Source organism: Babylonia areolata, chromosome 22, assembly GCF_041734735.1.
Source record: "Babylonia areolata isolate BAREFJ2019XMU chromosome 22, ASM4173473v1, whole genome shotgun sequence".
Classification (NCBI taxonomy): domain Eukaryota; kingdom Metazoa; phylum Mollusca; class Gastropoda; order Neogastropoda; family Buccinidae; genus Babylonia; species Babylonia areolata.
In genome coordinates, this window is record NC_134897.1 from 20,669,865 (window position 1) to 20,697,044 (window position 27,180).

A 27,180-nucleotide genomic window follows, 5' to 3' on the forward strand; every position below is an offset into this window, starting at 1 on the left:
GTTAAAACGTTGGAGTCTCAATCTGAGGGTCCTGGGTTCAAATCTCGGTAATGGTGACTGGTGGGTAAAGGGTGGAGATTTTTCAGATATGATCTCCCAGGTCAATATATGTGCAGACCTGCTAGTGCCTGAACCCCCTTCATATATTATATATATACACAAACAGAAGATCAAATACACATGTTAAAGATCCTGTAGTCCATGTCAGCGTTCGGTGGGTTATGGAAACAAGACAGAACACACCCAGCATACACCCCCCCGAAAACAGAATATAGCTGCATACATGGCGGGGTAAATAAACAAAACGGCCATACATGTAAAAATGTTACATGTCTGTCTGAGTGTGTATGTGCCTGAATTCTGATTGAATGACACAGGAAACAGGAATGATGAGTGCCCAGTGGCAGCCTGCTCTCAGTCGGTTCTAACCATCTGGGCAGCCTGTTGTGCAAATTATCACAAGTTTGTAAAGGGCTTAGAGCTTGGTATTCGATTAAGGATAACAGCTATATAAGTATCCATATTAAATCAAATCAACTTGACCTCAAGGGTGAAAGCAAACAGGTCTTTAAACTCGCTCATCACCAAGGTGACAGTAGCACCATGCAGGTAGATGCTGAACAAGCAGAATCTTCTTCTTCTTCTTCTTCTTCTTCTTCTTCTTCTTCTTCTTCAGCGTTCCCATGCCATGTTCAGTCAGTCAGTCCAGAGTAGATTACGAAGTCCGCAGTCCGCTGGAGCTCTGTCACCATTCCCCATAACTTGTCCTTGAGCACTGCAGGACTGGGCCAGATCTGGCACCTCAGCTGTTTGTGTAGAGGGCAGCAGAATGTTCAAAGTCATAAGACAGGAATGATGTTTACCTGTGATATCATCCATGTCTCACAGAAAGGGGTCATCACTGGGACCAACCTGGCTGTGGAAGTGATGAACAAGGAGAAGGGTGGAAATGGGGGCGTCATCATCAATGTGGCTTCAACAGCAGGTCTGTGTGTCTGTGTCTCTCTTTCTCTGTGTGTGTGTGTGTGTGTGTGTGTGTGTGTGTGTGTGTGTGTGAGTGCTGTGTGTTTGTGCATGGTGTGTGTGTGTTTATGTCTGTACAATTCTGTTTGAGTGGGATGGTCGGTTTTGGATGTTAGGTTGTTAGTTTGTGTTCTGTTGCGGTTGATTAGTATTCATATGACAGTTTGCACCAGTATGTGCATGCATATGTATGTGAGTATTTGTGGATCATTTGGAACAAAATGTGGTTTTGGTTATCTTGGTCATATTTGATGATTTCTGTTTGCAATTTGTAATATGACCCTGATGGATATGTATATAATTTTTTTCCACTTGTATGTTTTAATGTGCTTCTGTATGCCATTATGTGCAGTTGTGTGTGTACTGTTTCATGGGAGACACCTATAGTCCACTATATGGGAAGTTTGTACATTAACTGTATTATCATTGTTATTATCATTATTATTATTGTTATTATTATCTTTCTACGATGAGCATCCAGGAAAGGAAGAACAGAAGTTATTCTTCTTCGTTCGTGGGCTGCAACTCCCATGTTCACTAGTATGATAATGAGTGGGCTTTTACGTGTATGACCGTTTTTATCCCCACCATGTAGGCAGCCATTCTCTGTTTTCGGGGGTGAAAAACAGATCAAGGGTGCTTTGTTGCAGGCGTCACATCCCGAGGCTACATGTGCCCATCCTACACTGCCTCCAAATTTGCTGTGTCTGGGTTTACACAGTGCTGGTCGGTAAGTTCCATCTGCTTACCTGTCTGCTTTATTCCATAGTGTCAGAGCAAGAGGCGCTTTGGCTCTTTCTTCTTCTGCGTTCACTCATATGCACACGAGTGGGCTTTTACCTGTATGACCATTTTTACCCCGCCATGTAGGCAGCCATACTCCGTTTTCGGGGGTGTGCATGCTGGGTATGTTCTTGTTTCCATAACCCACCGAACGCTGACATGGATTACAGGATCTTTAACGTGTGTATTTGATCTTCTGCTTGCATATACACATGAAGGGGGTTCAGGCACTAGCAGGTCTGCACATATGTTGACCTGGGAGATCGTAAAAATCTCCACCCTTTACCCACCAGGCGCCATCACCGTGATTCGAACCCGGGACCCTCAGATTGACAGTCCAACGCTTTAACCACTCGGCTATTGTGCCCGTCGGCGCTTTGGCTGAGTTGGTTAGGCGTTGGACCTCTGATCCAGGCCTCACCAGTGATCAGGGTTGGAGGCCCTGTTTTGTTAATGGTGGTGTTATCGTTGGGAAAGGCCCTTTACTCTGATTTTCCTCGATCCACCCATGTGTGAATGGGTACCTGACTTCTGTTGGGGAAGGTTTAAAATGGTGGAAGGAGAGGATTGGGCCTCCACTACTTGTATGCCAAGCCCTAGATGCAGCAGATGTGAGTTCAAAACCGTGATGGCTGTAGGAGGCTTTGGCTTTTAGTTCTTGTTTTTTTGGTGTTTTTGTTGTTGTTGTTAACTTTTTATTGCGGCTGGTGGGAGGGGTGGGGGCAGGGGGGGCCCGGTTGTGATGCACCAGACTAGGAAAAAAGTGAGTTTCCAAGGGGTTAAGTCCCATATATTCAGACCAGGAATTTTATTTCCCCTCCAGTAGACCTTGAACAGTGGTCTGGGTGCTAGTCTTTTGGATGAAATCTGCTTTAACAGCAAAACAAATACATTTGCAGACAGAAAAAAGAAGAAAAACAAATACATTTGCAGACAGAAAAAAGAAGAAAAATTATAGGTGGTACTGCACTGTAGTGATGCGCTCACCCCATGGAGAGCAGCCCGAATTCCACACAGAGAAATCTGGTGTAACAAAAATTAACAATTTCATACAATACAGTAAAACACAAAGCAGTACAATACAATGCATTATGATAACGGTCAGTATCTGACTGACAGGAAAGTTATATTCTGATAGCTATATATTGGCTCTGAAGTTATAGTTATGAGCTGTTTTATCTCTTTCTTTCTTTCTTTTTTTTTTTTTTTTTTTTTTTTTTTTTTTTTTTTTTTTGAAAGGTCTGAAATGAATTCTAATACACAGACTTTCACAGGATATTTATTGATCAAATCTCTGTTGTGAGTATTTTCTTCTTTTTTTTTTAAGGTCTACATACAGACTTTAATTGGTTAATGAACTATTTTGATTTCGGATTGTAAAAAGTCAGCTTATGCAGTGGTCCATCTTGCAGAAAGAAAAGGAAAGTAAGGTTATCATTTGTATTTGTTATTTGCTATCATGCCACTGATATTCGATTCTGGAAAATTTCTGTGCATGGTTCTTCATGGTTGTAGTGCAGTCCTTACCTGCCCAAGATAGGTCTACGATTTGGTTGCTTATGTCTGGCCTTGACCAATATATAGTCAACGGGTCAGCGGTGTTTTATCGTGACTTGGACAAGCTGATCCAGATGATAGAATTGAACGAATATATGTAAAGTAGAATATTTCATTTACTCAGAATTGAAAGTTGGAACTTACTTCTGTATTCCAGTGGTCTCTTAACCCTTTCCTCAGCAAAACTGATACAGGAGAGTCATGGGTCAGATAGGCTGTCAGGCAAAACATTTTGATTTTGAAGAAAGGAAACTTTCTAATACTGTATGTTTCCAGAATCAGAGAATGTTTACAAATGAGTAAGTATGTAGTTTCATGTTGTTGTTTTTTTCTGTTGCCCAGCACAATCGCTACCTGACCAAGATGGGTCTGCGGTTTGCTTGCCTGTGCCCTGCCTTCACAGACACTGAGATTTTGTCCTCTACGAAAGTATTTTACCCCAGTGACATGGAGAAAATGGTAGAGAAAGTGGGGATTAATGAGTGAGTATGAACCTGCTGGACTGGTTTATTAGACACAGACATCTCTACGTCACCCCTTCTTCCCCTGCGTCCCTTTCTCCACCTGTCTGTCCCTGCCATGACAAAGATATGCAGTAAATTATGGAGTTTTTTTCTCTCTCCTATGAGTTACTTTAAATTTTACATGGGTGTATTGGTCTTTTTTTTTTTTCCAGTATTTGAAACTTAAAAAAAAATTCTTGCACTGAGCAAGACATAGATGAAATAGTTTCATCTAACATTCTGTATTCTTTTCAACTGGTTGAAAGAACTGATGGGAATCCAGTCCTGAAATGGCTTGTTAGTTATCAGCAGGGCAATAATTTATAAACATGATTTGATTTTTCTCTTCCTTCCCTGCTGTCATTTTTTCATGTGTAATAGTGGTGCTGGTCCACACAAACACATAGCAACCTATGATACAGCAAAGCACACAGTACTGTTGATTCTTTGTTCCACAGCTCCAGGTTAATTGAAAAGTTAATTTTACGGACTACAGAATGACCTACACCCAGTGAACAGTGAATGCATGAAACAGTTATGTCAAGGTTTATTTCTGTTACCTTTTCATGGCTATGAAATGAAAGCAGGAGAATTTTTGTCAGTGCATGGCCCGCTGGCAGGTGATTCATCATGTGCAGTGTAGCCATGCGGAGCTCAGTGGTACATAGGGTTCATTGACATGCACCAGTTGTACAGTTGAAAGTGGTGCACTGAGGCCTGTGTGTTTTATTATTGTTTCATGCACCAGTTTGACAGTAGAGTTCAAATGTGGTACTATGAGTCATGTCTATAGTGTGGGCGTGCTCCATGTGTACTGCCGAGTGCAATAACAGTGTCTGGCATGTGTAGTGTTGGCATGCACCAGTTCAACAGCTGAATTTGTTTGTGTCTTTGCAGTGTCAGCATTCAGCAGTTATACAGATGAGTGTGACAGACTGTGTCTGTCACAGTGTCAGCATACACCAGTCGTTCATCTGAGGCACACTGTCTTGTGTTTAGTGTCAGCATGCGCCAGTTATCCAGCTGAGTGTGATTGTACAGCTGAGTGTTACACTGTCATGTGTATAGTCAGCATGCTCCAGTTATAGTGTGATTGTACAGCTGAGTGTTACACTGTCATGTGTATACAATCAGCATGCTCCAGTTTTTGTAATGTAAGATGGCTGCCAGAAAAAGAGGGCGCTAGTCAGGGATACACAGGGGAGGTAACCTACTTTGGGAGGTTATCGGCCGTAGCTACTTTCATTTTCTCCACATAGGCGAGTAGTAGTTTGAATCAGACCCCTGCCAGAGTCTGCACTAGTGGGTCATGGTAAGTATGTTACTTAAACGTAATTTTAGGAAGAAAACTTCCATTTGTACAGCTGAGTGTTACACTATTATGTGTATAGTCAAAATGCTCGTTATAGTGTTTGTACAGCTGAGTGTTACATGGCTGTGTGTATACAGTCACCGTGCTTCTATTTTCCAGCCAAGTGTGATAGTGTCTATAGCCGAGTGCAATACAATGGTGTGTGTAGTGTCAATGTGCACCAGTTGTACAGCCGAGTGTAATATGCTGGTGTGTTGTCAATGTGCACCAGTCGTACAGCTGAGTGTAATACACTGGTGTACACGGTGTTGGTATATTCCAGTTGTATGGCCGAGTAAGATATTCTGTGGTGGATTTTGTCAACTTGCACCTGTTGTTCATCGAAATGTGATACACTGGTATTTAATGTTGGTGTGCACCAGTTGTACAGCTGAGTGTAATAAATTATCTGGTGTGTGAGGAGTCCTGGCTTGCACCAGTTGTACAGCTGATTATGTCTGGCATCAGTAGTGTGGCCTGTACTATTTGTACAGCTGAGCACAATACCCTGTCTGGTGTGTGTGTGTGTGTGTGCAGTGTGTCAACGGTGGTGGAAGGCTTCATGCAGTTGGTGGAGGATGAGTGGAGCAACGGTGCTGTAATGGTCATCACACGCCATGAGGGTATCCAATTCTACAAGAAACCTTTGGCACACAGCAAGATGTGAACACTTTTTTTTTTCTTTTTTTTTTTGCTGTCCCATCATCTGCGCCGTTTCAGTAGCATTACTCCCACGCCGCTCATTTAGATTCCCACATACACAGCCACACCCGGGTTCGTCCGTCACAGTTCCAACGTCAGCAGTCCACAGGGAACCATCGATGTTAGGTCACCAGGAGGCCACACACCAGAGGAGACCCTGCACTGCTGCTGAGTCACTTCAGTGATGTTCAGTGGTGCCTGTTCTGTTTTAACGTACTTAGGACACCACCTACTAAGCCCCCTACTAACGACAATAATGGCTTAGTCACGAAGCCAGACTGAGTGAGCGTCCCTCCCAGAGTGGAGACCGCCACCACATCCCTCAAACAACAGCCCCCCATGAATCTGCCGACACTGACGACATTGACAGGACTCACCCCAAGCACGGAAGTGGAGGGGTATCGAAACAGAGGTCACCATGAGAGCAGGGCATGAAAGGCCACAGACTTTGAGACTATAGATGTGAACACTTAACCTACTTCTGCAGGAAACCTCTGGCAGATTGCAAGATACAAACACTTAACCTGCTTCTGCAGGAAACCTCTGGCAGATTGCAAGATACAAACACTTAACCTGCTTCTGCAGGAAACCTCTGGCAGATTGCAAGATACGAACACTTAACCAACTTCTACAGGAAACCTCTGGCAGATTGCAAGATATGAACACTTAACCTACTTCTGCAGGAAATGTGGTACATTGCAAGATGAGGCGTGTAGCAAGATGTAACACATGTACCTATTTCTGCAAACCCTCTGGCATGTTGCAGTTTGTGAACTTTTATTTGCTTCTACAGGAAACATATGGCATTTAGCATGATGTTAACATTTGTATAAAATCCACTTCAATAAGAAACTGCTCCAACTGGCAAGAGGTAAACACTTGTATCCACTTACAGAAACTGCTGGCACGCAGAAAGATGTGAACACATTTTACTTCTACAGATTGTACTTATTTTCTATTTTTGTATCCAGAATGTTTGAGACATTTACAAGGGTAAGCAATAATGGTCACAACATGATACATTGTTAATGACAATGTCAAGTGCCTTATGTGATTTAACTTTTATGTGATTTGACTTTCTTGTATTGGAAAGATAGATGTGGCATAATTTTGTTGATATTTTTGTCCATTTGTCTACATGCATTTGTGTACGTCCCCAAATAATAGAATAACTTTGGGGACAATAGTTTCAGTAAGCATTGTATTCATATTTTTAATTATTGTTGATGACTGTCAAGAGACTTATGTGATTAAACTTTAATCTTACATTGGAAATAAAGACATGGTATAACTTCGATGTTTTCTGGTGTTTTTGATGATTTGCTGACCAGCACCAGTGTTTACATTTTTTTTTGCAATATATAAAGACATATTGGTCAAGTTCCAACCATATGACCAGCCAGTTCACATTGTCATGGCTCATGTTTTTTGTGTTTATGTGCATCTTTCTCTTCTCTTCCTCTCCCCTTGCATGTGTTCAGCTTAGCGCTATGCTTATGCATGTGCACCTCTTGGGATATGTGTGCGACATATTCCTGTTCCTTGGAACATTCTGAACTCCGAGCCAAGTAAAAGAATTTATGTAGTTGGGGTGGACAGATTTCGCTTTGCTGTGATGCCAAGCTCTCTCAAGATGGGTCGCCGTTCCAGGATGTGAGCTGCTGGATGCAGTCTGACAAAGTAGTGGGGTGTATTCCTTGCCACTCCCTTCCTCCATGTGGGTCTGTTTTCACCTTGGGCCAGTGGCGTGCCTGTGTGATTACCTGGTAACAGGTGACGGAGTTGTGTTTGTAGGGTTAAATTAGTGACACAACTTGTGACCTTTAGTTGACATCAAGCTGAATGAAATAGGTATAGGGCGTTTGTAATGGTAGGGGGATGTTTGTGTCTGAAATCTTTAAATTTCATTTCTACATATTTGGGGAAATAGTGAAATTTTGTGTTGTATTTAGGTGTGTAATATTGCCATGTATTCAGCTTCAAATTTATTTTCTTTAAAATGACACTTGGTCAAATTGCAGTATAAATTTTCCGAAACATTTTGTAATTGAAATGAGATTGGGAGTTTTGTGATATTACATCACCGAGTTTTAATTCGAATTATTCAAAATCAAGTAGGTAGACCAGGCTGACAGGTCATATGGAGTTCTATGTAATGGGTTCTTTTGGAATGTCTGTGGTTTAACCCTTTATTAGGGAAAATAGAAACCGTTCTGTACTTTTCACATTACTAGCTTTTGTGTGAAAGCAGGGCTGTATGTAATAAGGTATCTTTTTATGTCCCTGATTAGTGTAATATGTTGACAGAGGGTGGGTGGGTGTACTCCTTTGAATAAGAGAGCGAAGTCTACAGAGACCGGGAGTTTATTGTTCCAGATTTTTCCAGGTAGTTATTCTCCATTCTTCCCATGCCACGACCTCCCACAAACTCCAGGATTCAACCCTGGAAAAATCATCACTTCCCTCCTACCCTGTTCACCCTATAATTTCCTCTCCACACCTCTTTCCCGTTGCCCTTTCACCCAATCCTACCCCCATCCCGAGTCTGAGTGAACAACACCTGCCTTCAACTCCCAGTGGAATTTGGGTCAGGTGCGCTTTGACAGCATCACTGAGCTGAACAGGATGCCACAGTTGATATAGCATTTTGACAATATGTGAAGGACCGAGATTTGGGGGTTGTGCTGTAAGTGAATTTAGGAGGCTAATTCCGATTGCGCTGAATCTATTTCATGAAATTAATGTGTGTGTCACCACAGTAACAGTAAAGAATCAAACTACTTTTCTGTGTTTGTGTTGTCAGGTGTTTGTCTGGGAATGGGTCGGGGTACATGGGCAACCCCTTATGGGTTGTGACACGATTTGTTGCAAATGAATGTGGGGATAACGAGATCATAATAGCACTGCAAGATAAAACTGCTTCCAAACACACCTTGAAGACTAGAACAGGGAATAACCTCAGTAGCCAAACCATAAGGAAATTTCCATAAAGCTGGACCACAATCCAGACCCTCTGTTCTCATTCTCAACTGGCTTGGTGCAGACACTAGCCAGGGCTTTTGATAAGTATGCATCCCTGACACTGAAAATGGAAAGGACACAGCATGTTTATCAAGCGGGTCCTTGGAATGTTCTTAGAAATTCTAGAATGAACAGTGACAATTGCAGCTTTGGTCTGACACTTCATTCTGTCACAATAGTTTTCTCTTGGCCACTGCATAGCCCAGAAATCCACAATTGTGACTGGAAAGTTTGCCTGCTTTTGTAGTGTTTCAAGATCTTTTCAGAATGAATACTACATTGTGTTTTGGTGTTTTTTTTGGTTGTTTTCCTAAAGTCCCCCCCATCCCCTCTTCACCTACGATTCTACCATCACTGAAATGATCAATGGCTAACCAATGGCTTCAAATCCATGTAATATCCAGAAAGACAATTCATATGCATTTCAGTTACTCTGTACATACCTGATATCTCTTGTCAATTTCTTCAAGATTTTAATTACCTAACAGATCTGAAATCAATGTTAAATCCAACAGAATGCTATCTTTCTATGAGAACACAAACTGAACACATGTCAATATATTTCTTCCAGTTTTATTAACCGAACAGACAACATTCACTCAACTATGATGTTACAATGGCAAAATAAAAGGACATTTTTTAGAACATGAAGGAGACATGACTTGTGCACAGGAAACTGAGCTGCCTTCAGTGTGTTTCCAGGGTTAGTATCCCATGCATACCTCCAAAAATACCCTCCCAATAACCAGTCAATTAAAAACTTGATAAAAGTAAGATGACAAATGAACTGATGTGCACCTGTCCAAAAAAACAAAAAAAACCCCTCTCTACCCCAACAAATTGCTGAGCTAGTACTAACAGCCCTATAATCCCATCTCGTCTTTGTTGTCCATCATGTGTGCAATTATCCAGTTCCTCATCTACCCACCCTCAAGTAAAACAAAAAAAACAAAACAAAAAACGAAGGAAAAAAAATCAAAGGAAAAAAAAAAGAAAAAAGCGATGAGCACACATATTCAGTGAAAGTCTGCTTTCATCCCACTGTCAGAATCCACAAATTTCCATGATACACAGGATGACGATGAAGACAAAGTATTCCTTTATCGACTGTAGGGGTGGTAGTTCTGTGACCCACTCCCTCGTCCACCGCCGCCTCCAGTGTTTCCAGGTGCCTGTCGCTGTTGGTAACCCCCGCCCATTCCCTGGTTGGAACCCTGGTTGTTGGGCTGGTTGCCCCCATAGCCGCCCTGCTGGCTGCCATAGCCACCTTGCTGGCCTCCGTAGCCTCCACCTCCCTGCTGGTTGTCGCCGTAGCCACCACCGCCTGAAACCCAGAACCAGAACGTAACTCCACAAGTCATCCAGTAACTGTGTTCAATGGGATTTTGTACATAACACTTGGAATGCAAGTGTAACATTCCAAAATTGCACTGCTACATCTCTAATTTTTTAACACAATATTAACTCTGGGCTACCAAAAAGAATGGTATGTCCGAACATTACACCTTTTCCTCTCTCCCTGAAGAATCTGAATTTCAACCTTTTTCATTTTCTCAGGAAACATGTTCACTTGTGCAATTACATATGACTGCCTCATTTCTGATGAAGCTCAGATTTCAATGTAGTGAAATGATTTTGTGGCAGAACAACCGCAAAGCCAATGGCCCAACTGACAGCAGACTATTTTGTGACATCTTACCCAACATTCTCTGGATAGCACAGGTGAATTTCCCGAACACTTCATTTTAGTTAGTAATACGGAACAGCAGGGTACTGTTTTACAAAAAACGAAAAAAGTACCTGTGTTTTAGGTTATTGAACATAAGTAGAAGTGAATTTGACAAGGGAAAATAATTTACCTACACGAAATCAACTGATGGCAATTATCTTGCAGAGCATAAATAAGAGAAAGAGTGAGCTTACCCTGCTGCTGGTATTGGCCGTATCCTCCCCCATAGTTCATGTTTTGTTGCCCTCCCTGACCACCTGAAACCATCCAACACACTTTAGCCATTTGCTTCTCTGGGGCAAAGTGGATCATAATTGAGTCAACATTCATAAATATACTGGCACCTTTCAAACTGATCAGTTCATGGTAGCAGACAGGATTCGGATCCTCTGAAGCTGATCCGTCCTGCAAAACCAGGTCAGAAGAATATGCTCTGAGTTCTTTCCATCAGTATACATCCACTCTTGCAGTTTTCATCCCCCCCCCTTTTTTTTTCCCCAAACCCCTGATCCATGATGCTAATGCACCTAATCATTTTCAGATCCTCATGCCCCCACTCCTTCCAAATCCAGTGTGTGTCAAGGAATTTCTCTCGTTTTCCTCATCTGGAGTTTATGAAATTGTGCTTTTGTATTTTTCACATTCGGTCTTGTCTTGACAATTTTACATTATACAGAAACCAATTGATTTCAATTAAGTCAATTGTTGCTAGCCTACCCTAGGCACTGTTTATTTATTCTCTAAGCAAGAATATAATAATCATGTTAGTATCTAAGAAACCAACTCGTTTATATTGTCCATTAAAAAAAACAACCAAAAAACATTGTCCATACTATTTTAAAAACAAAACATAAAAATCCAAAACAGATTGCTTTCCTCTGAGTCGCCTATCACTACATGATGTGCGTTTTTTTTAGTGCTTCGGCCCCTGTGCTATGGAGGAAGAGTGCATTAAAAATGTCCATTATCATCATCACCCACCAACCAAGCACTTTAAGACTCTAAGTTGACATGATTAAGTTATTGGGGTTGGTTGGGGAGGGGAAGGGGGGGAGAAAAACAAAACAAAAAAAGTAACTAGTAATATATGTTGACACTAGGATACACAATGTTCTGTCAATTTTTTCTACAACCCCCAGATGGTAAAAATTATGTTCACAAAGTAATGAAAAAAGGAAAGATAAGAAAAGGTGATGCTTCTTTTATATATTTTCATACTCAATGTGTAATTTTCTCCAAAGTGGATGTCGAACTCGGAATCAATGTCATAGCAACAGGACAGCACTTTTTTTGTTTTTTTTATTCTATAATAATATCGAAAATTCAGGTGTGTCTATTCTAACTCAAATATGGCTTTTTGGGACATTATGCACTGACCAAATTTATTCAACTGCAGTCATGCTTACACAAAATGGCTTTTTGGCCTGAATGCATGTGTGGAGTCTTTTGGAAAGTAATTCTCACAGCATATCCTCTGGAGCAAAATATTCCCAGAAAACTGTTTTAAAACATGGTAAAGTTGTCTGCATATATTACTGGCATCGTGAAGAATTTGTCCAACGATGCAGTACACACCTTGCTGTCCATACTGTCCGTAACCACCGTATCCCCCCATGCCTTGAGGGCCCCCCATTCCTTGAGGGCCTCCCATGCCTTGAGGGCCTCCCATGCCTTGGGGGCCTCCCATGCCTTGAGGGCCTCCCATGCCTTGTGGGCCTCCCATTCCTTGTGGGCCTCCCATGCCTGGTGGGCCTCCCATCCCTTGTGGGCCTCCCATGCCTTGTGGTCCTCCCATTCCTTGTGGGCCTCCCATGCCTTGCGGGCCACCTGGACCTGTAAGACTGAATGCTTTAGTCTTCTTGCCGGTTTTCCTTGAATCTAAAATTCAGAAACGACTGCAGCCAAAATCAGAAACAGTTGTTAAGACGGGAAAATGTAGATCAATGCATATCATCGAACATGCCATCTGCAAAAATTGGGAGCAAAATTCACACAGAAGGTAAAAGCAAGCATGGGAACATTAATTCAGCGGCTTGGGCAATATTCATTCAATCATGGGCCAGTCTGCCTGCAACTCCCTGAAATCATATTCAAATGGCATACTAGCCATGACTGGTTCTGCTGATCTCCAAGTGAAATGATCCAACTGAAATCAAGCACAGGTGTAGAAAACTTGTTCCACACCAGGAAATCAGATGTTACGAACATAATACCTTTGTTCTGTGACCAAGCTGAAGCCAACCACAAATCAAAAATATCACACTACAAAATGGAAACCACTCCAAAAAGTTAAGATTTCAAAGAAAGTGATCACAGTGTATGGCAAAAAGATAAGAGAGAGAGAATGTGTCATTTGGTAGGGCATCCCAACAACCAATGTTACTTGTGCATGTGTGCAAGTTTATACAAGTTAGTCCCTTTTATTTTCAGTGATGTAGAGTCAGGGGTGAAAGTATGGATTGGTACGACTAGAGAGGGATAGCTAAAAGGAAGCAGCTCCAGTTCATGCACACATGAAAATTCCTACTTGTCAGTGACTGGTTACTTTTTAGTATTGTTGAGTTCTGACTGAGGGTGCAGGAATCAGAAAACTGTCTGCAGACTTATGCGTATGCATTGAATGGAAGTTAGTTTAGAGTCTGTGTCCATGAGCGTGCCAGTACAAAAGCATCAACCCTAAAAAAATTAATGGAGGATAACAGAAGCAACAATACAATCTTACACAATCACTTCCTTTATTGATATATCCCCATTCTTTACTGATGACCCTTCAGAAACTTCTCTGAAATATGCGTGAATGACCATAACAAAGAACAAGAACTTTTCAATAAGCATGCTGTTGAACTGGGGCCAGATCTAAATGTTTCAGCTGAAAACCACCATGCACTGTAATTGAGCAAGCATCAATCCAAGAAGTACACAAGCATAAAAAAAACATTCCAATCCGAAAACTTGATTGTGGAAAGTGGCAGTCAATATTTGTCTCCAGCTTCACAATCCGAACTGAGCAATGCATGCACCCAGTTTCTTCAACCTGGTGGGGTGGTGACAACTCAACTGAAAACTGAAGGCACCCAACACGCAGAGCATGCCAACAGACCTGAAGGCTGAGTCAGAGAACAGGCATCAGTTTTGTTAGTGCTTCCATCCCCGCAGCCCACACTGGGCCCAGTCAGTGGAATGGACACAGCCCTCAAACCCGCGCCATACCCTTCCACTCCAGTAGCCATCACATACATCCCTGACCAATTGATCATTCCTCATGAATTGTTTCAAACATACATCAACTAAACACAACCAAAATCATGTTATTTCCATTATCACTCAATAGAAACGCCTGTATTATTTGGGTGATGATAAACCAATACTTTTTACCATAAATACACAGGAAATGAGACTATGTATACCTGATGGAATACCACTTCTCAAAAACAGCGAGAACCTTTTCAACACTGCCACAACACCTACAAGATTTTGTACTGTTACAAGGGGTGTGGCATTTTCTGAAATCCTCATCACTTTCCATATACTGAAAGTAAACTGCTTAGAAATTATTATTGTCACCCAGTGCATGTATGTAAATGTTTCAGTTTGTGTTGTTCCTAGCCATATAGCACATCACATATAAATTTACAGAAAACCAGTTTGATGGGACAACCAGAAACATGGCGACATCCTCCCTCAAAGAAACTGCAGTCTAGTACAAGAACGGTGGAATTTGGGATGGGGAGCAGTTCAAACAAACCTTACACAAATTCTTCCTAAACCTGTATATCATTAGCTTGGACAGCCAAATACCAGTGAGAAAAGGGCACCAGACTGAAACTAAGCATGACCAGATATGCTAGTGCAACTGAACATTTCACTTGCACATAAATTATACTTGTGAATAATACAAATTGTTGGAGGTTTGATATCTTTTTGCTTTGTATACTTCAACCACAGCAGATTTCTTTGGAATTCTTACCAAGACTTTCAGCACTTCACATCAATGTCTGCATGTGCGTGTTCATATGTTTGTAGGTTTTTCTACAGAACTTTGCCAGGGACAACTTGCTGTTGCTGTGGGTTTTTTAATGCATGAGGAGCACTTTCATCTTCTCTGCAAGATCAACACAGGCCATAACACAAGGTCAAGTTATAAGGGTAGGGAGGGGGGGCGCAGGGGGTGGGGACAGGGGGGGTCAAAGTCCTGGCCTTGCTGAAATCAAACCCAGGACACTTCTTAGATGGACACTACCACCAGACAGCCACTCCCATTTGTTCCTATCCATACTTTCTATACTGCTCCAAACACAAACAGCTGAATACCTAGAATATGGAGTGTGTAATTTAGCACTCAGACATGATACAGAAATAATGGTTTGATTACCTTGCCATCCATTGTTGTAGCCTCCCTGGTTCCCCCAGCCCTGCTGTTGGTTCCCCCAGCCCTGCTGGTTGTAGCCGTCCTGGTTTCCCCAGCCCTGGTTCCAGTTGCCTTGAGGGCCTCCCTGACCCCAGCCCTGAGGTCCACCTCCATACCCTCCAACATTACCTCCACCACGGCCACCCCCACGGCCAACATTACCACCACCACGTCCGCCAGCGCCTCGGGGCTCTGCCTTTTTGCACTCAACCTGCCACAGAAGTCCACAGGGTCACAAACCTCCTCCTGCCTAATGTAAGCACGTTGCTTCATCCATGCACATGTTCACCAATGTCTTTCATGCTCTTCGTTTTTGATTGTCAGTGTCTTATTCCTCCATTTTATTCTGTGCTAACTCTTTTACCAATTTGTCCTTTAGGTAAACAATATTTTTTCTTTGTCAGATGTTAAAACATTTTTTTTATTTTTTAAAAAGGGTTGATATGGTGAACATCTGCAAAGACAGGTGAAGAATATGTAGGATACACAATATCTATGATTTAAAATTTTAAAAAAAAAAAAAAATGGTAAAGTCATACAATGAAAATCTAAAAGCAAAACTAGAGGGAAGAAAAGTAAACTAAAATGACCAACAAAACAGTTCTGATATTTAATAAACATGTCAAACTATATTTTTCTCAAGTAAATTCAACTCGCACACAAACTTCATGCATGTTAAACACTTGACCACCTGTCCAAGTTCACTATTTTATCTTTACCATCTTTTTAAGTGCTCATGTTAAACAACTGTAAGCTATAAGTGATTCAACTGTTGAAAGATAACTACACTCATCTTATATTTAATACTATCATATTAGTTTAATGATGAAGTCCGTTTTCTCGATATATCATTTTAACAGATCAACATTTCAAACTATTTACTATTTGACATATATTTAACTGGAAGAAAGGGTACCTGAACTATTTTCAGGGGACACAGGTGACATACAGTATACTGTTTACTAGCCATCAAACTAGCTGGAGCTGTTAACATGGAGAAAGGTTTTATGCCATTAAAGTGCTGTTGTACAACACTGGCTGCTTTATGAAGTACAGCACTTCTATGAATGACACTATTCAAATCTCAGAATTTTCAATGAAAGAAACTTGGCTGACACCACAGACGGCCAAATTACAGAACATGGGCTTACCAACCATAACTTTTTTTTCCTTTCTAAGGACCAGATTCCACTTCAAGGTGCAAAAAATCTGGCCTAAATACATAAAATGCTTTCCTAACATTTTAATGATGAAAATAAATTAAAAAATTCTGAGTCACACACAAATTAAATATACCTTAACAATTACAGGCTACATAATATACTATTGTCCCTCAAAATTTTTTAATTGTGCGACATGTAGTGCTGCTTCATTCAGATTTCTACTGAGGTTAGCACTAATATTCTAATTTCATGAATGAACTTGGACACAGTGTACTTGCACAGTATACAAAGTAGCCTTTCTCACAATACTGGACTTAAAATGTTTAACCAATGGAAAGAAGTAAACATGAAATGAAACTGTTTACAGCAGAAATGAAATCTCCACCATACTTTCACTTTTTTCAGAATGACAATGATTTTTAAGGAATCATTTTAACTACAGCAGTGCTTGGCAATATAGCTTATTTCATGAGCTGAACATTATCAGCATGATGCCCCGTTACATCATTTGGAAAGTAAGGAAAAAAAATCTCAGGGTCAACAATACTGCACAGGTAGTTAATTACAATTTCTGTTGGAAACATTCAGCTGTGGTGGAGATTTCATCCCAGTGGAATACAGGTGTGCACTGACACAATGGGACAGCAATTACATAAGACAATTCATCACTGCTAAAACTTTTTCTTTCTTTACGATACAAGGTATACTAATACTTTGTTACTGCGCAAACAAGATCAAAAACAGTAAACACACACACACACAGTACACAGGATGTCAGCTATGTTCAACACTTTTCCCTCCACATCCCTAGATTTCCTCACAGAAATCTCGGGTCTGGACAGAAATGTGTTGTGACTGCATTTTATTAAACCGCGACCAAGCTGTTGTGTATTGCTGAGATAACTTACGTAAGGAGGAAAAAATGCTTAATAATCAAATGTGTACATATGACCAATCTAAACTGTACACAATTTATGTGTATGTGTTAATTAAATAAGACAAAGATATAATTATATCAGCTTATCTTTTCTTGCACCAGTGTGTCACAGTACAGTAAGTCTTAACTCAGTATTAAAGACGTAATTGTAAGGACTTCAAGAATTGGATGACTACAGGAATCTGTGAAAAAGTTATCAGCAAAAGACAAAAATTCATGTGGACAAAAAAAAAAAAGAAAAGAAAAAAAGAGAAAATGAAATGAACAATGAACGACAATTTTCAGAACAGGTGTGATAACCACTGAAATAATCTTTTAACAAAGAAGAAAATACCTAAAAAAAAATCAAACCTCTGGCAGATTGCACAAGCTTGGTCAGGGTTTAGAGTTGTTTCTGAGTGTATCGTACTGGATCATTCATAACAAAACAGTAACAAACAAAAGCAGTCATAGGAAATCCTTCAGGAGAGCGCAATAGCCACAAAGGGGATGTTGTGTAGTCAAACTTAATTACTATACTTAATGCAGCTTTTCTCCTTATATCAATTTTAATAGCAATATTCTGGGTGATTTATCACCATTATCGATAATTACATATTTTCATATGTATATATTTACAGTAAACTAGATATAGAAACCAACAAACATCCGGGCTAATTAATTTTCCAAATACTGGAACATTAATTACGGATAAACCAAAACAATGAAATAATTGACATAATTTCAATAACAAGTAATTATTATAAACCAAAATATGGAAATTTATATAATTTCAGTTAACAAGTAAGTGGTGTTAACTATTTATTTGTTTCACAAATAATCATTAACAGGAGACTGTCTGTGCTGCTTTCCAATATTTGACGCTAGCATTCCCCTTGTGGTGCCTTCCTTGCTGGAATTTTGTTTTAAAACAAGCCTCATGTGAGAGGAGGCAAACGCAGATGTGAAAAAAGTAACCTGTTTTCCATTGACGTCCACATAATGTTCCGCACACGCTTGCTCTACGCTGTCCTCATTGTCGAAAGTCAAAAAACCAAACCCTACAGCCAATAAGAATGATCAAAACATAAGTGTAATTAAAAAATACAAAGCAATCAACGAACAATATTGGGACAGCACAAACAATATCTCAGGTTCTTTCAAGTAACAAACATTTGGAAGCCTGCAAATAAAAGCAATATATAACATACGGACATTTAGGAACAGACTTTCCTATCAAAGACAAAATCTTAATTTTCTTACAACCTACTTCTCTTTTGTCTTCCTTTCCCAACATTAAATATTCCCCTCTATACTGCCAGCCTGCCCCATGCAGTAGAACCACCATAATGCAGCCATGAAAAGTTTTACTACTTTAAACGTTTGATTGCTGCGGTTCAGTGTGCTCGTCAGTAAAAGGCTGTTGCCTGAGATCGAGGTTACAGGTCTGGATATCTGTTACCATACTTTAGACAACTTCCCCTTGAAACGGCATAGTTTCTGTTCAGAAAAACAAAATCACAACCTGCAAGTGCTCAAGATGAGGTCTTAATTCATGCCACATTAATTTAATTTCCACAAGGTTTAGCAGTCAATGTGTTAAAAAAAATTTTAAAAATAAAAAAAAAAGAGAGAAAAGGATGTACTCACACATCCACTTTTACAAGCTTACATTGGAAACAAGACCATGTCTGAAATTTCATAGTTTTGTACTACACTACATATAACTATAAGATTAGTGTCCCTCTCATCGATTTCAGATTCTTTTGAAGACAAAGCACCGAACAGCTATTCACTTTTTCATGCCTGCATAATGGACAAACATGTATACTTAATTCATACTGACAAACTATCTTATGTTGGGGTTTTCCTTGTATGTTCTGGTTTTACAAGTATTTGTTATAATAAGGACCACCACCACCATGGAACTAAAATGAACAAAAATATAAAATGCCTCCAGCAAAACCTACCAGTTGACGACATATAAATTGCAAGAAAAAATATCGTCCATGTTTCAAATTAAGCAGTATTTACTTTCAACTTATTCTCAGGTTTGTTATGCAAGTTTATTTTCAATCACAACTGTGCTGGCAACATTTAATTCACAGATCAAGAGGTCAGCATAAACACAACTTTCAATTAATCATGACCGTTAACACATTTAGCTATCAATGGTAAACTGGCATCTGCTGGAAAAACAATCATGGACACCCCTACCCCCACCAAACTGTTAAAAGTAATGATGTGATGAAACTAAGTGCAATAAATCTAGTCATGGTTCACAGTACTGAATAACTTTACTGGCCATGCCAGATTTCAAATCTGTAAATGTATTAATGATCTTGCCACACAATGCTTATTCTGGTCTATTAACAAAAAAGATCTTCAAATAGAAGTGATTACATGTCCATATAAACTAGCTGAACACATTTCTTCTTATTCCCCACAACTGTCCTGGCATGTTTAGCAAAGAATTTTAGCCAGGAACATCTAAATGGTCAGTAACAGCCCGTTACATATCCCAGGTAATTCAGATCTACAAACCCATTAATATTTCTTTTTATGACCATCACAAGTTTCGTCAGGCTTTGAAATTTCACACATTGACACACACACAAAGATGTAATACAATCACAAACACAAAATTATTCAGCTGTTCATGGCCAGCCCGATCTGCACAAATAATGAAAATGATTAAAACTCAAGTTTTTAAGATAGGTGGTTGTGACAGCAGCACTGTCTATATCCAGTTTCATCAAGATAGAACACTGGACTGGGTTTGCTCAATGGCATGTATGCTGTGTGATGTCTGAGCGTGTGCTCAACTTTCATCATATATGGAGCCAATTCCAGCAATCAGGGCAATAGCAAACCAGAGGCACACCCCGGAATAGATCGCATCATCAGAACAGTAAGCAATATAAACCAAAAAGTTACTGACACAAGATTGTGTCAACTTATAATATACCAACTGCTCTTCAACATGTACCCAAATGGAAGTGTGCATGCAACACACATGAAGTAAAAACGTTGCACTGTAATACTTATACGCACTCCAACAACTTAAATATGTAATCATAACTAATGAAAAACTTTGGTAATACTTATATGCACACCATCAACTTATATATGTAATCACAATAAAGTCCATACATTTTAGATGGACTAACCATATCTAAACCAACCCTCACAAGACAATACTTGCAATATACAGCATATATGTCAACATATCATAGATAAATGTAGCTTATCAATAGCAACACATAATACCTTCCTCTTTTTCTTTTTAAACTCTAGTATCAGTAAACTAACAAAGGATATTTTAATCATTTCATTATTTTACAACATAAACAATCATAATTATTTGAGCACAACATACTGGACACACCACTGTAATAATTTTATGTGATATGTCTTGATATGTCCAAGAAACAACCAGATCATTACATTGCAGATACAGGAAATAGTGTACTAGAAACAAATGCCTCTGCAGTATCCTTCACTTGGAATATTTATATACCATATGACAGGAAAACAGTCATTTTGAATACCCACATAACAGACTCCTTCACCTACTTTATTCATTCATACTGGCAATGTCCACTGTACATCTTCCACCACTGTCTAAAAATTACTGAAGGAGTATCATGATTTTGCAGTATGGAATCAGCGAAGAATATAATGAGCAACTGGTCTAAATGGGAAAAAAAAATCTCTAAAAGTTTCTACACCCGAATATGGACAATGGTATCGGATTTAATGACTTTCATACTAAATAAAGACGGGAGAAAAGAAATGACTGCTTTCCAGACACAACCTTTATAACAGATCTGGAATATGCCATTATCTAGAAATGCAGCATTTATCTGCTTGAAATACTAGTCCATCTGGATTTTACAACTTAAACTCTGCTGTATCTTCGTTTGTGGGCTTCAACTCCTACTTTCACTCGTATGTACATGCACTGGTTTTTACATGAATGACCGTTTTCACTCCACCAGTTATACAACCATACTTCGTTTTCAGGGGTGTGCATGCTAGGTATGTTCTTGTACCATAACCCACCAAACGCGTACATGGATTTCAGGATCTTTAACATGCGTATTTGATCTGCGTACACACACTAAGGGGGTTCAGGCACTAGCAGGTCTGCACATATGTTGACCTAGGTGATCGGAAAAATCTTCACCCTTTACCCACAAGACGACGTTACCGAGATTCAAACCCCGGACCCCCAAACTGAAAGTCCAACGCTTTAACCACTCAGCTACTGCACCTGTCAATTGCCATATCAATTTTTATTCAACCTTTTTTCCATCCTAAACTCACACAAGCTCGAGTGGTGGCTAAAATGGTGGTAAAAAATAACCAGATAACAAAAAGAAAATGGGATGTAGCCAGGCACACAGGGTGGGTGGGAAGCATTTTGATATCTGTCACTTTGTGACCATCCAATTTGAATTTGTACGAGTTCTTTTACCTATTATACAGTATTACTGCAACAGGAGCTTAAAAACTTAATAAAGTAAATATACTGATGATTAATATAACAAGTAAATTGAGATATCCTGCCATAGAGCATATTCTTGAAGCTCTATGCACTTTGATTTATAAAGCCAATTTGTCAAGATTTGCTTTCCACACCTAATATAAAAAATGTTCATACCTCGTGATCTTCCTTTTTCATGATCATACATGATCACCACTTCTGTCACCTGCAAACATATGCAATGATTCCATGTACATCATAAGGATTAGACCAAAAAAAAACAAAAGGAGAAACAGAGGTAACGTAAAAATACATCCTTTTCAACGATTATGTGCTACACATCCCACCAAAAAAGGGAAATTTTGAAAAGCTGAATTTTTTTATTTGAATTAAGGAGAATTATATCAATGATCAGATAATACAGCCGCATTCATGCGGTCCTGTGCAATAAAAAAAAAATTCTGTGTGTGGGGTGCAGGGGAGAGGTTGGGGGGAAAGGAGGTTGCATGTGTTTTCAATACCATCCCCACCCACATCTCTAAGACAAAAAATCAAAATAATCAACATAGCAAAAAAAAAAAAAAAAAAAAAAAAAAAAAAAAAAGGGGATCATAAGATCATAACACTCCAACTTACACTGCCAAATCGTGAGAAGCAGTCACGGATAGTATCCTCTCCCACATTGTTTGGCAGACCGCCAATGAAGATCTTTGTTGTTCTTCCTGTCATTCCTCCTCCAAACTTATTCTGCATCTGGAACACCAGTAGAAACTTCTGATAAAGTACCCATGTAATGAAGTACCCATGCATGTAGTTACTATCAAGAGTGAAACTAAACCTGGATCCATTATCAAACCTGAAACTTGCTTGCAATCAATGGACAAAACAGGCTTCTCTACTGTGTTTGAATAGGTCTTCTTTTTAAGATTTCCTGTATCTGTGAAATCCATCTTAAACTCACAATTCTGCATATCTAGTTTCAATAGGCAGAAAGATATCTTACACTGCTCATTCACTCACAATCATGTTACACAGGAAGCAACTTCACTTTGTAATTCATTTCTGCAAAGCAGTGTGGTTCTTGACACTAAAATCCATTTCCAAATTTTAGCTTCAACAGCACAGCAACAGTTTTTAACACTGGCACACAAGCTTGTAACGTACGTACATACCAAGCGTATGTGTGTGTGTATGTTTGTGCCCATTCACTCACAATCATGTTACACAGGAAGCAACTTCACTTTGTAATTCATTTCTGCAAAGCAGTGTGGTTCTTGACACTAAAATCCATTTCCAAATTTTAGCTTCAACAGCACAGCAACAGTTTTTAACACTGGCACACAAGCTTGTAACGTACGTACATACCAAGAGAGTGTGTGTGTGTGTGTATGTGTGTGCGCATACGCACACACGCATTGGAAAGCAGAAGTGTACACTGACCAAAGCCATCTACTGAAAACGTGTTGCATGTTACACAACAGTTCATATCTTTCACATGAATGCTTTAATAACAAGCTTACTTTTAAGTTATTCTGCAGATTAAAAACTATCCTATACTGTCATACCTTTGGTGTTGTACCCCTTGCATTGCAGGCCTTTGCATCAACCTGAACAGAAAATGGAACCATCAACATTAAATATTCTCAAAATATAAAATTTCTCATTTTAAAATAAAAACTTTCATGTTTTCAATAGAAGGCTAAAAGGGAAACACTTAACATCCTAACAGAATATTAATTTTTCAAAGATCAACCGAAACATGCTGTTTAATTCAGTTACCATTTATTTGTATTGGGTTATAAAAATTTCTTGGGAGTTTTAAATGAAGAAATTCTCATACAAAGGAAATTTCAATGCCAGTCTGTAAAACCCACATCAGATGTGCATAACTAGAATTGTAGTCAATTATCTTGTATATATTTTTTATCTTATCATCGTTGACAAATTCCAATACACACAAAAATGAGAAAAACAATGGCCCATATCTCTTTAATAGTGCTTCAGTACTACCTGCCATATATACAGTGTCTGTTCAATATAACCACACCAAATAAATATCACTTTCAAAAACAATGAAAAAACATCGAATCAAATTCTCCCTAAAATGCAAAAATCAATCAAAACAGCCATGTTTCTCAAAGTCTTTTGACCATGATAGTAATGCTGGAAAATTTGCATAAAAATAAGTACATGAGGCTGTAACTTAAGTCTGGTGTTTTGACCACACCGAAAGCATGATCATACAATTTTCTTATTTCTTTTCAATGAAAAGTGTAAAATGTCTATACGTACAGTTCTACCATCTATGACATGGTTCTTGGATGACAAAATGACTTGAACTGTGGAGGGGTCCTTGAAGGAAACGAATCCAAAGCCTCTGGATTTGCCAGTCTGGGGGTTCTTCATCACGATACAATCTGTTATCTCTCCAAACTGACTGAAGTATCCTTGAAGAGAATCTGGAACAAAACAGAAAAAGTAAATGATTAGAAGGAAAAGACGAACAGGTAAAAAAAAAATAAAAAAAAAAAAATCTTGTAATCAATCATTACCTTCAATCATAACTTCAAGTCTCAAAAGCTCTGTGCCCAATATATCACCGATGAGTTCTGCAGCCATCTTGGATCTTGAGAATACCATCTAACTTTCACTCAAAATTGTGAGCAATGTCAAAGGCAATCAACAAAGGCAAAAGTAGCGAACTTGCTGTCCTCCATTTCTTCAGTTGATAGTCTCCATCACTACAACAAAACTGAACAATGAAGAGCTATTGTAAGCACAAAAAACAAACAAAAGCATTAGCAAAAAAGGAAGAAAAAGAAGCCTGCTGTTTCATACATTCTGCCTCTCTTGATTACCTTTCTTGCTTACTCTTTTCAAATAGCCACTCAGCTCGCCAGCAGTCTATTGCACACTCATGTGTAATACATGGACAAGACTAGGAAATAAAGCCTTATTTTTTAACAGAAGATAATGGTTATGTAAGCTGACCCAAAGACTTTCTCAACTTTTTAAAGACTGGTTACTCAAACACAAACTTTACCAGAAACACATACTATCATGACATGCATTACTTACCTTGATCTGTGTCCCAGCTGAGACCTCCCACAAAGATTTTTCTGCAACATTCAGGGGAAATGTCATTGTTAAAGTGGTTTTCACTCTTAATTTAGAATGGGGGAAATATTTTGCACAGACAGGAATCAGACCCTTGCCAAATTCTGCATCAGTCAGCCACGTTATGTGAAATCAAAAAGAAAAACAGAATAAAGTGCACTTTGTATTATACAAAATTCTGATCTATTTGGTAAAATTCAAAAAGTAACTTCAGAACCATGATGAACTGATGGTGACACACAGCATCAATGCAGTCACGTTTCATATCTAAAAGCAAGAAATCATTACTGTTATTTTTCTGATACTGATTTCAATCAGGTGTTACCAAAAAACATGTGTTCAGTTGGAAAACAAATCCAGCTGCACTGAAAGCCAACACTGCTCATAAACTAGCATGATACAGCACCAGATTAGCGGTTTACTGTCAAACCGGAACTCATCTGTTGTAGATAATACACATAGAACATTCCAACTGGAGAAATCATCTCCCACATCATGGATCAATAAGGAGGCTGTCTGATGTCAAAGATTTTGTCAGGGTTCAGAACAAAATCTCTTCATTCTGCAAACAAAGCTGAATCAGATTCCTTCAGTGTTTATGGGCAACTCACTCATTACCATTTATTTCGTGTAACAGTATGGCCGTAATAACTAAAACAGCTCCAACCAGATACCCAAGAGCACATGTTATAACCAATTCTTTATCATCATCTAAGCAGCCATATTTCATTTTCACTGTATGCTCATGTTCCCAAAATCTTAAGTACTTCACAACCTTAAATGTACTTACACAAATGTTATCTTAAGTGTATTTGATCTCCTGCACATACAAAGAAGAGACCAGAACAGGTCAACACAATATGCTGTCGGTGTACATTTAGGGTATCTTCGGCTTTCCTGAGACATTGCTACCGTGAATAATTTGATTACCACACAGCAGTAAAAAGTGCTTGCCTACAACAGTGACATCAGACTGAAACCAGAGACTGTTGCAATTGACTGTAAATCTGAATCTTATGACAATGTTGTCTTTCAGCTGCATACTTTGCTCATTTCTATTTTTCAACATTAATTGGACCTTAATGTAAAAATTTACAATCCAAAGCAACCAGCATAAATCAGCATTTCACCATTGCAGGATGAAATCTAAAACAGTCATGAATTTCCACGGAAAACTGCAGTCAGTACACACCATCTCACTCACACACTTTTAAACAATTTCACATTACAAAGAATGAAGAATGCGATACAAAGTACATATTCAATTTGCAATAATGGGGTGGGGGTAGCCAATGGGAGCGCAGCCAACAGTGGAACACGGGGCTGTTTAAAATTCCCTTTGTCAGTTCGTGACAGAACTGAACCACGTGGTATCAGCCCTTAAATTTGAACTAAGGCTCGTTTAACAACCGTATATCAACGCATGTCGATTGGAACACCAATAATATGTCCACGATGAATAATAATCCTTGGAATCGGGATAAATGAAGCACTAAAACGTTCTATGAATTAAATGCCATTGTCTCGCCAACAACGCCGGCGTCACTCTCCCCTCTTTGCAGCGTCATGGGGTCGATGGACATGGGATTCAGAACAAACATTTTATTGTAAAAAATAATGCATTGTCAAAAACATGTTCAACAAAATCATTGTGAAAATACATACCCGGGTTCTTCTCTTCCGCCCATGCTGATGTTTGGTTTAGCGAACACGTTCGAATGATAAGTCTAAAATGATTTTCTGTCACTGTTCTGCTCTGAACTGCTCCTTGTAAGATGGCGCTGATGGAAAAGACCCCGCACCTCGATTAAGACTGCAGCGCCCTCTCGCGTGACGATTGTGGTGAGAAAAAGAAGCGGCTTTCCGTCTATTTACCCAACCACATCCAAACTTCCTCTTTTTCCTTGTTTCAACATTTCGTTTGACGACTCTGTTTTACATGTTTGGCTGTAAAGCGTTGAATATCACAGAAAGGCAAAGAAGGGAGGCAAAAGAGATAATGATAATGAGAATAATAATGATAAACCTGACTGACTCTCACACCATTCACGGTGATGTAGTCTGCACGCCCACCAGTGGCCAGACGGACAAACGCCGGTGCCCGGCCGGGGAGGACTGAGTCAGTGCCGGCTCTGATGCTGGCTGAACTGACTTGAAAACTACGCATGACATGTATCAACTGATGAAGTACATTTTTTAGAAAAAAACAAAAAAACAAAAAACAACAACAACAACAAAAAACAAGTGACAAACGTGTGCACACCGTCGCGGCAAACACGCAAACAAACAAGCCCGCCATACTCGCCGCACAGCACGCATAACCACTAGAAGATGAAGCAGTACTGTCATATAATCATGTTATCACGACAGGCAAGGTGTTAGTCAATAATTCATTGAGATGGTAGCACGAACGTATAT

The 27,180-nt window shown here is 39.4% G+C and overlaps 2 protein-coding genes across 3 annotated transcripts in view; one reads left to right on the forward strand and one right to left on the reverse strand.

Moving 5' to 3' along the window:
- LOC143297411 (15-hydroxyprostaglandin dehydrogenase [NAD(+)]-like) overlaps nt 1–9,733 on the forward strand; it is a 15,305-nt gene extending 5,572 nt beyond the window's left edge. The window contains exons 4-7 of the mRNA XM_076609752.1: nt 889–985; nt 1,674–1,753; nt 3,706–3,845; nt 5,755–9,733. Coding sequence (XP_076465867.1) covers nt 889–985; nt 1,674–1,753; nt 3,706–3,845; nt 5,755–5,884 — 447 coding nt within the window. The 3' untranslated portion in view covers nt 5,885–9,733. The remainder of the gene's footprint in view (nt 1–888; nt 986–1,673; nt 1,754–3,705; nt 3,846–5,754) is intronic.
- Nucleotides 9,498–26,582, reverse strand: LOC143297410 (heterogeneous nuclear ribonucleoprotein 27C-like). Of its 2 annotated transcripts, XM_076609750.1 has the most exons (11): nt 26,428–26,582; nt 24,724–24,764; nt 23,938–24,104; nt 23,211–23,252; nt 22,282–22,398; nt 21,823–21,871; nt 18,135–18,217; nt 15,042–15,288; nt 12,245–12,502; nt 10,864–10,926; nt 9,498–10,264 (listed from the first exon to the last, which is right to left on the reverse strand). In XM_076609750.1, exons 1-11 carry the CDS (start codon nt 26,448–26,450, stop codon nt 10,041–10,043), a joined length of 1,314 nt encoding a protein of 437 aa, XP_076465865.1. In that variant the 5' UTR covers nt 26,451–26,582; the 3' UTR covers nt 9,498–10,040. The 2 variants fall into 2 exon arrangements, with proteins under 2 accessions (XP_076465865.1, XP_076465866.1); XM_076609751.1 differs by lacking the exon at nt 12,245–12,502.
- Nucleotides 26,583–27,180: the final 598 nt, after the last annotated feature.

Coding starts and splice junctions, on each gene's coding strand:
- LOC143297410 (XM_076609750.1), bottom strand. CDS start 26,450: ATGGGCGGAAGAGAAGAACCCGG. Junction 24,765..26,427: donor GGCGGAAGAGAAGAACCCGG/GTATGTATTTTC, acceptor TGAATGTTGCAG/AAAAATCTTTGTGGGAGGTC. Junction 12,503..15,041: donor CTACAACAATGGATGGCAAG/GTAATCAAACCA, acceptor TCAGTCTTACAG/GTCCAGGTGGCCCGCAAGGC.